General features: G+C 41.8%; 1 protein-coding gene across 6 annotated transcripts in view; it reads left to right on the top strand.

Annotated features, from left to right (window-relative positions):
• Nucleotides 1-14,387, top strand: part of MAPK9 (mitogen-activated protein kinase 9) — a 48,532-nt gene that overhangs the window by 13,079 nt on the left and 21,066 nt on the right. For all 6 annotated transcript variants that reach the window (XM_011952902.1, XM_011952906.1, XM_011952904.1 and 3 more), the window contains exons 3-4: nucleotides 3,544-3,602; nucleotides 6,561-6,699. In XM_011952902.1, coding sequence (XP_011808292.1) covers nucleotides 3,544-3,602; nucleotides 6,561-6,699 — 198 coding nt within the window. The remainder of the gene's footprint in view (nucleotides 1-3,543; nucleotides 3,603-6,560; nucleotides 6,700-14,387) is intronic.

Consider the following 14,387-nt stretch of genomic DNA (forward strand, 5'->3'; position numbering starts at 1 on the left):
AGGATGGTCTCGATCTCCTGACCTCGTGATCCGCCCGTCTCGGCCTCCCAAAGTGCTGGGATTACAGGCTTGAGCCACCGCGCCCGGCCGATAAAATTCTTAATAAACATTGAGGAAATTAAAGCTAGAAAGAGGCATCATTATGGTACATAGGAATTTAGGTCACTCACCCAAAGTAGGAATATCAATTGATACTGTTTCTTTAAAATAGGAACAGTATTGATCCAACAAATTGAGAAACAACTAAATATTTTGTGGAAAGATGTTGTTCTATAAGTAATTTTTTGCCTTGTATATGACATCTCAGTTTCAAATACACTTATTAGATGATGTTACATTTAGAGTAGCTATTCTTGGAAGCGCCACAGAAATCAAAGCACTAAATTTTATGGAGAAATAATGTTTCTAGAAAATGAAGTTGTGCTCAATCAGGCACATTGTATGTTCTCCTAGTGGTTGCTGCTGAGCATTATGTTGATAACCTTGCCAAGTTATAAAATTATACAATGTTGGCTGGGCACGGTGGCTCACGCCTGTAATCCCAGCACTTTGGGAGGATGAAGTGGGTGGATCACCATGATCAGGAGATCGAGACCATCCTGGCTAACATGGTGAAACCCCATCTCTACTAAAAATGCAAAAAATTAGCCAGGCGTGGTGGTGGGCGCCTGTAGTCCCAGCTACTCAGGAGGCTGAGGTGGAGAATGGTGTGAACCCGGGAGGAGGAGCTTGCAGTGAGCAGAGATCGCACCACTGCACTCCAGCTTGGGCGACAGAGCGAGACTCTGTCTCAAATAAATAAAATTAATTAATTAAAATAATAAAATGTTAAATCTGGAAGGAGTTTTTTTAATTTGTTTTGCTTTGTTTTTTGAGACAGGGTCTCATTCTGTCACCAAGGCTGTGATTCTCCCACCTCAGCCCCCCAAGTAGCTGGGACTATAGGCGTGTGTCACCATGCTTGACAATTTTTAAAATTTTTTGTAGAGTTGGGGTCTTACTGCATTGCCTAGGCTAGTCTTAAACTCCTGAGCTTCCTTCTTTTGAGTCTGTGACTTGAGTTGGTTTTAATTTCTCTAATGCGTGCTTTATTTTACTTGTTTATTTAAAAAATTTTTTCAGGTTACAAAAAATATATATTATTTTTAAAAAGTCAAACAATATAAAAAAGTAAAAACTCCTGACTACTACCACCCACAGAGTACTAGCATTAACAATTTGGTGAACATTCTTATGCATACATGTACACAAGTACATAAACAAGATTAATCATGTTATTCTTCATCCTGCTTTTCTCCTCACGCAACGTGGGTTGACCTCATGTACTGTAATTAACATAGATATAAGCCAGTTTTTAAATGGCTGCATAGCGCAGATGCACAGTAATTTATTTAAGAGACTGCCAACCGCCCGTTGTTGGATAGATTGTTTTGTTTCTCACTGTTATAAGCAGTGTTGCAATGAACATTCTTATACCTGAATTTTTGCACACTTGTCCAGGTGAATTTCTTGGCCAACATTGCTGGGTCAGAGTACATACTTCTAGTTTATATATATTCTAGTTTAATATATACTGACAAATTGACCTCAAGGAAGACTATTTGATATTTTCATTAAGAGTATCTGAGAAGCTGGGCATGGTCACTTCCACCTGTAATCCCAGCTACTTATGGGGCTAAGGCAGGCGGGTCGCTTGAAGCCAGGAGTTTAAGGCACACCAGGGCAATAAAACAAAACCCCATCTCTTAAAAAAAAAAAAGTGTCAGCTGGGCGCTGTGGTGCACACCTATAATCCCAACACTTTGGGAGGCCAAGGCAGGTGGATCACCTGAGTCAGGAGTTTAAGACCAGCTTGGCTAATGTGGTGAAACCCTGTCTCTACTAAAAATACAAAAATTACCTGGACGTGGTGGCAGGTGCCTGTAATCCCAGCTAATCAGGAGGCTGAGGCAGGAGAATCGCTTGAACCCAGGAAGCGAAGGTTGCAGTGAGCCGAGATCACACCATTGCACTCTAGCCTAGGCGACAAGAGTGAAACTCCATCTCAAAAAAAAAAAAAATGTATCTGAGAATGTCTGTTACTTCAGAATCCCCCAGCACTACATACCATTGATTTTTTTTGTTTTACTTTTGCCAGTTTGATAGATAAATGATATTTTTATTTGTGAGGTTGTCATTTATTTTTATGTGTTTTGGTAATTTAATTTGTATGGCCTTTATCCATTTTTCTTTTGGACTGCTGCTCTCTTCTGCATTCGAAGGAGGGTTTTTGTTTTTTTTTTTTTAATATTAAAACTATTGCCCTTTACTTTTTTTTTCCCATTTGACTATGTTGTTGGCATACTGATTTTTTATCACCTGTTTTTTTGTTTCATTTTAATGTAATCAGATCCCTTAGGTTTCCTGTCATGTTTAGAAAAGATTTTTCTACACCAGGATTATATATATGTTTATCATATTCTGATGTTTTATTTCATGTTTTAGATTTAAATCTTTGTTCCATTTTGAGTTTATCTTGGTATAAAGATAGAAATATGGATGCAGTTTTATTTTTGTCCTTAGCTAACCAGTCACCCCAATCCTATATAATGGATAATTCATCTTTCCCTCAGTCATCTGGAATGACTGAAGTTATATGTTTGGTGCCTAAGCTGTGGGACTCACTGTTTACACCATGGGGTGTGTATTGGTTCGTTCCCTCACTGCTGTAAAGAAATACCCGAGACTGTGTAACTTATAAAGGAAAAGGTTTAATTAACTCATAGTTGCGCATGGCTGGGGAGACCTCAGGAAACTTACAGTCAGGCGGAAGACGAAAGGGAGGCAGGCACCTTCTTCACAAGGCGGCAGGAGAGAGAAAAGTAAGGAGCAAAGTGGGAAGTGCTCCTTACAAAACCATCAGATCTCAGGAGAACTCACTCACTATCACAAGAACAGCATGGGGGAAACTGCCCCCATGATCCAGTCACCTCCCCCCAGGCTTCTCCCTAGACATGTGGGGATTATGGGGATTACAATTCAGGATGAGATTTGGGTGGGGACAAAGCCAAGTCATGTCAGAGTGCCAGGATGGAGGCCTGCAGCAGGATCAGCTCTTAACCCTCTTTAAGTAAAAATACGATGCTATGAGACCTTTCACTTTATCACACCAAAAATATGAGCTTAGCCTTCATATTTCAAAACTTTTTAGAAATTTATGCATAATATTTAAGTTTTCAGAGTTAACATACTGCTTTATTTAGTGTTTTGTTACCATAACTTCTACTTTTTTATGTTCAAAAAGACATTATGTGTTTAAATTCTGTAATAATTAAGTCACTAGGGACACATAAAAGTGATTTGATTAAAAGTGCATCTTTCCTTTAATTGATGTTTAATTTTTCTCCAGTGCCATGTAATTGGTAAAAGCAGTAATAATAATAAGTACTGAGTTCTACTGTGATTGTTTTCCCCAGTTTTAATGCTTTTCAATATTAAACTTAATTTTTGTAATCAAGTAGAGTCATCTGACATATTGAAGTACAATTAATTTTCTCTTTTCAGATTATTAGTTTGTTAAATGTGTTTACACCACAAAAAACTCTAGAAGAATTTCAAGATGTGTAAGTATCATTTTTATTCACTAATGCACTGTACATCAAAGAGTGAACATCTAGAAAAGGCAGCAACTGCTTTTTATACTTAGGAAACGTAGGTGGCAATACATTTTGTGACATCACAGATAGCTTTCTCTGTTGCAGAGAAATATTTAGAAAATTTGATGGTAATATTTAATTATTTGTACCACATGGATTTTCATCTTCATAACAGATAAAGGATGACTGGAAATAATTCTTCAGAGCAGACCAGGATCAGTAATGTGTTTTGCTGAACTATAAAATGTTTTTCTCAAGTCCGTCATAGCCAGGATTTTAGGGTTCAGGAGTTTATGAGTATTATTTGTAATGATTAAGTCACTAATTCTATTTAAGATTCTGTACTCCCAGAATCTTAAGTAGAATCATCTTACTAACAGTGCAATGAAGTATTAATCTATTGAGAGGCGTAATGCCCAACTTCATCCTTAATTTATTGGTGTGTTCAGTCATTAACAAATATCTGATTGCCCTCTGTGTGCTGGGCGCTCTCTGGGACTTGGCATACTTGGCTTCCCTGGAGCCTATCAGGGAAGACAGACAGGTAACATGATAAATGAGGAAAGCGTGTAGTCCATTAGAAAGTGCTAAGTGCTGGCCGGGTGTGGTGGCTCATGCCTGTAATCCCAGCACTTTGGGAGGCCAAGGCGGGCGGATCACAAGGTCAGGAGATCGAGACCATCCTGGCTAACATGGCGAAACTCCGTCTCTACTAAAAATACCAAAAACTAGCCGGACATGGTGGCGGGCCCCTATGGTCCCAGCTACTCGGGAGGCTGAGGCAGGAGAATGGCATGAACCCAGGAGGCGGAGCTTGCAGTGAGCCGTGATTGCGCCACTGAACTCCAGCCAGGGCGACAGAGCAAGACTCCATCTCAAAAAAAAAAAAAAAAAAACGCTAGGTGCTGTGGACAAAGGGTCAAGCTGGGTCAGAGGATCAAAAGTGCTGAGGGTTGGACTTGAGGCTGCAGTTTTAAATAAGGCTGGGGAAAGACCTCCGTGAGTTGGTGACATGTGGAGAACGCCTTGAAGGAGATCAAGAAGTCGGTCCTACAGATACTTGGGGGCAAGTAGAATGGAGATAGAAGGAACAGACAGCGCTCAGGACAGCAGCAGATTCCGCCTGGTGTTTTCCAAGACCGTCAAGAGGTGGTGTGGCTAGAGATGAGGGAGCAGGGGAAGAGAAGAGGGTGAACACTGCGGGGCCCCTAGGCCATTGTAAGGATGTCTTTTGCTCTAAGGCAAGTCAGAATAAGAGTCTTAGCAGAGCGGCGAGCTCACCTGCCTTCTGCTTTAAAAGCGTAGCTCTGGCTTCTGGGTTGGTAACCCACTGTAAGGAGTGGGGGCGCAGAATATCAGTTACTGCTATTGCAACAATTCTGTTAAGGCATTTTGGAGGGTCCGTTTGGCCCAGAGGGGTAATAGGAACGGTGAGAGGGGAAGAGATTGGATGCTGAAATGGTTCTAAAGATAGAGCCACAGTATTAGTTGATAGATAAGATGTGTGGTGTGAGAGAGAAGAATTGAGAATGACACCTAGATTTTTGGCCTGAGCACCTGAAGGATGAAGGAGCTCTCAACTGAGATGAGGAAGGCTGTGAGAAGGACAGACTGGGCTAGGGGTGGAATCAGGAGTTCAGTTTTGGACGTAGCTTTAAGATGCCTATTGGACATCAAGGTGGAACTGGGAATAGGGAGGCAGAGGAATGAGCCTGGAGTTCAGGAGATACGTCTGAATTGAAGGTAGGACTTTGGGAGCTGACAGTCTATAACTGAGATCATTAAGAAAGTGAGTGTTGTTATAGAAGAGAAGAGGGTCAAGGACCAGTTGCTGGGCATTTTGACAGCAAAAAGTTGGAGACAGGACAGGGCAGGACCAGCTAGGATTATAGGACTGGCCAGTGGATTTAGTAGCATGGAAGCCATCACTGGCCTTGAGGAGGACAGTTTCAGCAGAATGGCGGCTGCACAAGCCTTATCCAAGTGGGATTAAGAAAAAAATGGGAGAAGCCTGGGTGCAGTGGCTCATGCCTATAATCCCAACACTTTGGAAGGCCTGAGGTGGGTAGATCACTTGAGGTCAGGAGTTCGAGACCAGCCTGGGCAGCATGGCGAAACCCTGTCTCTACTAAAAATACAAAAATTAGCCAGGCATGATGGCTTTTTTTTTTTTTTTTGTATTTAATTTTCAGTTCTGGGAATCCGAGGCATGAGAATGACCTGAACCCAGGAGGTGGAGGTTGCAGTGAGCCAAAATCACGCCACTGCACTCCAGTCTGGGTGACAGAGTGAGACCCTGTCTCAAAAAAATTTAAAAAATAAAATGAAGGGAGAAGAATTGGAGCTAGCACATGAGATGCCTCTGGGGAGTTTTGCTGGCAAAGGGAGCAAAGAGATGGGGAGTTGCTGAGGGGGGAGTGCGGTCAAGTGCCCTTTTTGTTGTTGTTGTATGGTCACTTTTAAAAACATATATATATATTGTAGAGAAGTTTAGAGTCACAACAAAATTCAGTGGGAGATACAGAGTTCCTGTCTGTCCCTGGCCCCTTATATGCAGAGCCTCCCCCATTATCAGCATCTCCCACCAGAGGGTACATGTGTTATGATTGATGAGCCTGTAACAGCATGGTCTTTAGGCTGGTAAGGAGGATTTCAGCCAAAAATGTAAGAAGTAGGAAAATTTGTGTGTTTGAGATTCTATTTACCATGCTCTTAAAGGTTTTTTTGTTTGTTTAATTTTTAACTTGTAAGACATTAAGTGTTATTTATATATTCTTTGGAAAATTTTTAGAAAGTTCCATTATACCAAGTTATCTTTTTGCTTTAGCCAGTGCAGTGATTGGAAGTAAGTTACTGTTTCATGAAATTTAGTTATAAAGGAACTTTGGATAATTTTCAAATACATAACTGACCTTTTCTTCTCAGGTATTTGGTTATGGAGTTAATGGATGCTAACTTATGTCAGGTTATTCACATGGAGCTGGATCATGAAAGAATGTCCTACCTTCTTTACCAGATGCTTTGTGGTATTAAACATCTGCATTCAGCTGGCATAATTCATAGAGTAAGTAGTGATGTATTAATTTTATTTTTAAAAACATAATCATTTGGTTGTCATAATCCTTTACATACAAAATAACATTTAAAAACAATTGTTAGGGTTGAAAATCCAAATAAATGATGGAATCATATTGTGTTTTAAGAGAGTCATTCTAGGAAGCCTCTGTGGAGCCGCCTGGCCTGCCAGGCTAGGCGAGCTGCCGTGGACACGGCCAGATACTGCACTCTCAGTCAGATACTGCACAAGAATACATTTTTTTAAACTTTTCATTTTAAAGTAACTCAAAACTTAGAGAAAAATTGCAAGAATAGGACAGAGAACTTCCAACTACCATTTGTCTACATTCACCTATGGTTAATATTTTTGCCATATTTGAAAGCCCATTTTTAATGAGCAAGGAACTTAAAGGCCAAGTAGTCAGTGAGACAGCTGCTTGAGAACTAACTTTCTTAAATAATGACCCAAATACCCATTTCTCTTTTCCTGAAATTCTGCCCTGCCAGCTTCCCTGTGTCACTGGTGGGAGTGACCTGGCCCCGTGCCACAAGGGTTCGGAGCAGGCCTGTGGGCTCGGCACAGGCTGGGATTTGACTAGCAGTGTGACTGTACTGTCAGGAAACACATTTAACAAACTGGGGAGCTGGGATATAATTCTCGCTGAGCTGGTTTTACAAGGTTTTGTTATTATTACTTGTACAGCTGTGTAAGCAGACTATCACGATATAATTGTTTTTTGCAATTTGATACCAATACTTTTATTAGCAAAGAAAATGAAATAAACTTCTTCCTGCCAAAAAACAGTACATTTTTCATAAAAAAGAAAGATGGAATTGATGTAATAGGTGAGGAACAATTAAAACTCGTCACATAAGGCCAGTAAGAAAACCCCAACAGTTAACAAAATCTGTTTTCAATGACGTAATTACAGAACAATTAAAAAGCTACATAAAAATCAATGTTACGTACCTATTAGAAATACATTTTAATTCACCCATAGATCCAAAAACATTTAGACATACAGACAAAATTTTGTATTAACTGACAAAACCCGCACTACCATGTTGCTTAAAGGGTATCTACAGAATTCTCACCTCAATATGTTCCTGTTAAGTAAGGCGGAAATCACCAGTCCCGAGATCGCCATTAGAAATGAGCCACTGACAAACACAATATATTTATAACTTGTATAACATTTCATTCATGTGCATGTTTTGAGCATTGTGGAATATTTAATTTGCATCAGGCTTTCCAAATTCCTTAAATTTATAAGATATGTTTTCAGTGGGAGTTCTCAGATGACTTTTGAAATAATTATTAAAATGAAAACTTACTGGCAAACTACTAGGGTTTAGATACAGAATACCTTCTTGTATTTAAAGATCCATCTCCAGTTTGCATACATCATGTCTTTGAATGTTCCCGAGAGAAACAAGGCATCCCCACATTCTTTACATTTGCAGGGCTTTTCAGAAACGAGTTATTTTATATCTTCAAGTAGAACTGGAAAGACTTACCACATTGTTTACATGCGTAGAATTTTTCCTCCAGTAGTAGTTTTTTTTCGTATTTTCAAAGGAAAATGGAAACGTTGCATATGCTTTTTAATGTGTTCAAAGGTAACTGGAACATATAAACATATAAAGGCGTCATCACACTTCTCTTATGCATATTATGTAGATTATACTGTTTTCCTCAAGTATAATTTCTTTCATGTTTTCAAAGATAACTGAATGTTTTCCCCAAATCCTTACATTCTCAGGATTTCTACAAAGTATGAGTTCTTTCATGTTTACATACAGGACTGGAATACCTAAATACTTTACCACATTCCTTACAGTTAGCGGGTTTCTCTCCAGTGTGAGTTCTGTCATGTTTATATAGAGAACTGGAATATCTAAAGACTTGACCATTGGGCCGGGCGCGGTGGCTCAAGCCTGTAATCGCAGCACTTTGGGAGGCCGAGGCGGGCGGATCACAAGGTCAGGAGATCGAGACCACGGTGAAACCCCGTCTCTACTAAAAATACAAAAAATTAGCCGGGCGCGGTTGCAGGCGCCTGTAGTCCCAGCTACTCGGGAGGCTGAGGCAGGAGAATGGCGGGAACCCGGGAGGCAGAGCTTGTGGTGAGCCGAGATCGCGCCACTGCACTCCAGCCAGGGAGACAGGGCGAGACTCCATCTCAAAAAAAAAAAAAAAAAAGACTTGACCACATTCCTTACAGTCAGATGGTTTCTCTCAGTGTGAATTGTCATGTTTCAAGGTAATTGAAGCAACTGAAGGCCTGACCACATTTTTTACACTCACAGGGTTTCTCTCCAGTATGAGATTTTTCATGTGTTTGAAGGGAGCTGTCCAATTCCTGAAGGTGTTACCACTTTTTTTTTTTTTTGAGATGGAGTCTTCGCTCTGTTGCCCAGACTGGAGTGCAGTGGCACGGTCTCAGCTCACTGCAAGCTCCACCTCCCAGGTTCAAGCGATTCTCCTGCCTCAGCCTCCCAAGTAGCTGGGATTGCAGGCACCTGCCACCACACCTGGCTAATTTTTTTTTTTTTTTAGTAGGGACAGGGTTTCAGCATGTTGGCCAGGCTGGTCTCAAACTGCTGACCTCATGATCTGCCTGCCTCGGCCTCCAAAGCACTGGGATTTACAGGTGTGAGCCACCACGCCCGGCCACATTTTTTATATTCATAAGGTTTCTCTCCAGTATGAGTTCTCTCATGTGTCTGAAGGTAACTGAACGGACTGAAGCCTTAATCACATTTTTGACATGCATAGGGTTTCTCTCCAGTATGAGCTCTTTCATGTCTTCTAAGGGAACTGTGTTGACTGAAGGCTTTGCCACATTTTTGCAGTTACCGGATTTCTGTCCAATATGTGTTCTTTTATGTCTTCGCATGGAGCAGGAATGACTGAAGGCTTTGCCACATTTCTTACATTTATAGGGTTTCTCTCCAGTATTATTTCTTTTATGTTTCTGAATGGAACTAGAAAGAGTGAGTCTTTTACCATATTTCTTAAACACATTGAAGATTTTTCACCATTGTGAGCTGTTTTACGTTTTTTTCAAAGTAACTACAGAAACTGAATTATTTCCCACATTTCCTACATTCATAGGGTTTCTGTTCAGCATGAGCACCTTTATGGCTGTGAAGGTGACCAGACTGTCCAGAGGCTTTACAACATTTCTTTATGGCAGTGAAGGTGACCAGAATGTCCAGAGGCTTTACCGCATTTCCGACATTTATAAGGTTTTTCCCCACTGTGCGTTCTTTTATGTTTTTGAAAAGAACTGCAAAATCTCAAGGCTTTACCACCTTTCTTCCATTCACAGGGTTTTTCTCCAGTGTAAATTACTTTGTGTCTTAGAAGTAAATAGAGAAACTTAAATGTCCTCCCACGTTTCTTACATTTATGAGATCTATTACCAGTGTGTGTTACCATGTGTCTTTGGGCATTTATGAGAGAAAGGAAGATTTTCTCACATTGTTTACATTTGTGTGGCTTCACCCCACGTTTCTCAATAGTTTGTGTCCAGAATGAGGTAAGATGTGCCTATTAAGGGGTGAAGGACATACAAAGACTTGTCCACATACATTGCATTCACATGAATTTACATCAGCAGAAATTTTCTTCTTCAGGTTCAGATTTGGAATTTGGCCAAATATTTCTCCACAAGGACTACCTTCTTTACATTCACAGAGTCTTTCTACCATAGGACTTCTTAAGTTTTTTCCAGAATTATTGAAATGACTTTCAATGTTCTGGTCTTCCCATTTGTTTCCATTTCCTGGCTTCCGGGATTCTCTGGCATCCTGCTTAGGGATCTCCAAGGTCACAGGGTGACAGTCTGAGGCAGAGCCACCTAGGCCTCCTGGGCCCAAGTTTTTTTAAAAAAAACAACTAAAATATTGAGTGAGACTAGAGGCAGAGATAATATAATTTTATCGGAAATAGATATGCTTAGGATTCCCTAAATTATTACTGTACTAATTTTATTGACAGATTGCCATTAGATTTTATGTTCCAACAGCAAGAGGTCATATTTTTGCTGAACTGAAAACTCAATGTCGGGAAGGAGCTAGTGAGAGACTAGAACAGTGGAGCCTGTTGTTACAGAAATGAGCAGATGGGTTTTAGGTGGTGGAGTGGTAAAATAATTTTTTCAGATCTGCTGTGCCAGGAAAAGTTGGTTCTATCACAGCTAGTGAAGCCCTCCCTCGGGGGCAGAGCCCACCGACCCACAGAAGGCAGGGTTGCCTTATCCCAAGCCTCAGGTCTGTGGCCCAAGGCCAGCGTCAGGGATAGCTCTTGTCCTCCCAGGGCTAGCTGACAGCCTCCTATCTGCCATCCAGTGTACTGTTATTTAAAATAGAAACTTTGCTGCCATCAGATGGTCAGTTAAAATAATATATTGGTGACTTTGTTGTAAAAATAGTAACACTAGGCTTCTGAATTAAAAATGAAGATCTCCTGATGTACCATTCTATTTCTGTTCCTGAAATTTCCATGGACCTTCATATAATTTAAGATACTCTTAATATCTCTTAAATAGATTTTATTAAATTCATGCTTTAGAATAATTTCCCAGATTATTAGTCTTACTACATTAGGCCTTATTCATTTTGTGAGGGGAAATGGTTTGCCTGACTTGCTCCCCCTTGGGCCCCGAGGTGAGCAGGAAGCAACGGCCTCCTGTCACTGCGGCCTTGTGAGAGCTGCAGCCTCGGCAGGCCTTTTTTTGGAATAGTTGGTTCCTGCAGCCTGAGTCAGATGGGGCCCAGAGAAGTGTTTGGTTTGCCCAGCATGAGGTATAGAAACCTAAGAAGCCTTCAGAAAATGACCCCATTGCCATCCCTCCCTCGTGCTCACCACCCCCACCAGCCTGGCGTCTTGCTGTGTCCTGCCTGTCACCTTGTTCCCTCCTGCTTCTCACATCCATGGCCTTGCCAGGCTCTCCCCACACCTGCCCACGTGGGAGAGTGAGGCACGCCCACTGTGGGGAAGTTCCAAACATAGCACAGGTGTATAAAGCAAAGAGGGAAACCCCCTCTTGCCCCTGCTCCCTGCCCCACCCCTGCCCACATCCCAGGAGGGGAGGAGCCCTAAGTTAACTGTTCTGTGTGGACTGCACCATGCTTTGTCCCATCTACAGTACCAGGCACAAAGATAGACACACTTTTAATTTTGCCTATTAAAATGGTTTAATACAAAACATAAATTTTAAGTATTTGAAAGATAAAGTTTTGCCCATGATATCCCACCAAAGTATATACTTTATATAATTCAAAAAATGAAAAGCAAGTACCCCAGCCCTGTGTTAGCACCTGGAGATGGCCAGTGAGAGCACGCTGGTGCATGTCCTGCCTCCCTCTGTTGACTAATGTTAATACCAACGTATTTGTACTTATGTCCTTTTGAACTTATATGCTAATTTAAAGACAGGATCACCTTGTATATAACTGTACCAACTTGCTAAACAAGTATCTTGGTTTTTTTTTTAATCAAGGATCAAATAGTTCTATAAATATTTATGAAAAACAGATTCCTCCACCTCCTCTTTTATTTCTCTCTCCCTAGAAGTAAACTCCTTCAGTTCATTTAGCTGATTATTTTGGTGTCGATTTCCATATTGAAAAAATAATGCTTAGCTCTTTCTTCATTGGTCCTTTCTCAGTTTGGGGCATAAGATGCTGATTTAGTGGCTGGGCGCAGTGGCTCACTCCTGTAATCCCAGCACTTTGGGAGGCCGAGGCGGGCGGATCCCAAGATCAGGAGATCAAGACCATCCTGGCTAACACGGTGAAACCCCATCTCTACTAAAAATATGAAAAAATTAGCCGGGTGTTGTGGCAGGCGCCTGTAGTCCCAGCTACTCAGGAGGCTGAGGCAGGAGAATGGCGTAAACCCAGGTGGTGGAGCTTGCAGTGAGCTGAGATCGCACCACTGCACTCCAGCCTGGGAGACGGAGCGAGACTCTGTCTCAAAAAAAAAAAAAAAAAAAGCTGATTTAGCTTCTTACCAACCCAGCAACCCAGCCCTCACCCTTGGCCTTCCTCGCCCTCCTCTCAGGCTGGCGGATGTGATGGTGTTTGGCTAACTGCATCATTGTGAGCATGGAAATGCTTTTGCACAGCAGACCTTCCCCTTTCACCTGTTGGTCCCTGGAGTTAACAAACACTTATCTTTTATTTGTTTGAGGTTTTTGTTTGTTTTGGGAGATAGTTTTCTATGTTCTTGTTGGTAATTCAGCCCTAACTCTTCTACCAGGCATCTAAATTTTCTCTCAGCACATGCAGATGTCTTGGGTATTTCATCAGTTTCATCTCTTCAGGAACCTCCCTGCAGCCTCAGCTCTGTTCCCTTTTGCACTGACTGCCCCTGCACCTGCTTGAAGGGGCTGCCCTGGATCTCCCTTCGTGGTTTTCTGGGGATTTCCTTCATCTCCCTCCCGTGTTGGATTCCTTGCTGGCTGTCCTTGTCTCTCAGATTACCCCCTTGTTTTGGTGAGAGACATCCTCCAAAAGCTTCCTAAAAATGCCACAGAGGAGAGAAATTTTTTGAGGCCTCAAATGTCTGAAACTCTTTATTCTGCCCTCTCACATGGTGAGTAGTATGGTTGTGTGTAGAATTCTTAGTTACAGATCAGTTGCGCTCAGAATGGCGGATGCAGTCCTGTGGTAGCGAGGCACCTAGCATGGCTCTGGAGTGCCTTAGTGTCATCTGATGACTAATTTCTTTTTTTTTTAGACGGAGTCTCACTCTGTCACCCAGACTGGAGTGCAGTGGCATGATCTCGGCTCACTGCAAGCTCTGTCTCCCGGGTTCATGCCGTTCTCTTGCCTCAGCCTCCCATGTAGCTGGGAATACAGGTGCCTGCCACCACACCCAGCTAATTTTTTGTATTTTTAGTAGAAACGGGGTTTCACTGTGTTAGCCAGGATGGTCTCGATCTCCTGACCTCGGGATCTGCCTGCCTCGGCCTCCCAAAGTGCTGGGATTACAGGTGTGAGCCACCAGGCCCGGCCAATGACTAACCTTTTCTAAGTGCTGTGGTTTGGGGTTTTGGTTTGGTTTTATCTCTGGAAACTTTTAAACTCAGTTCTTTATTCCTTGTATTCTGAGACATTTTGATGTATGCCTTGATATGGACATTTTTTCTTTAGTTTTACTGGGCACTTGGCCTTCAGTCTGGAAGCACATGTTATAGAGGTCTGAGAAATTTATATCATTTCTTTCAGAATGTCCTCTTAACTCCATTCTGTATTCTTTTCCTCTGAAGCACGAGTTAATTGACATTCATTTGCTCTTAAAAGTTCCTTTTTACAGCATTCTGTTCTTGTTGCATGGATATACTATTCTCTCTGAGGATAAGCTTTTGTTAAAGGGTTTTATCACTCCCTTCATTGTCTTTCTCTACCCAGAGTTCCTTTTTTAGTGTGTTAGGTCCCTCCCTGTCACATGCAAGGCTCTCCCCAAATGTCTGGTTGGATCATGTTTAAGACTGAAGCATTAGGCCAAGCATGGTGGCTCATGCCAGTAGTCCCAGCGCTTTGGGAGACTGAGACGGGCAGATCGCCTGAGGTCAAGAGTTCAAGATCAGCCTGGCCAACATGGTGAAACCCTGTCTCTACTAAAAATACAAAAATTAGCTGGGCGTGGTGGCAGGCACCTGTAATCCCAGCTACTCGGGA

The sequence above is a fragment of the Colobus angolensis genome, unplaced genomic scaffold, assembly GCF_000951035.1.
Source record: "Colobus angolensis palliatus isolate OR3802 unplaced genomic scaffold, Cang.pa_1.0 Scaffold350, whole genome shotgun sequence".
NCBI lineage: Eukaryota > Metazoa > Chordata > Mammalia > Primates > Cercopithecidae > Colobus > Colobus angolensis.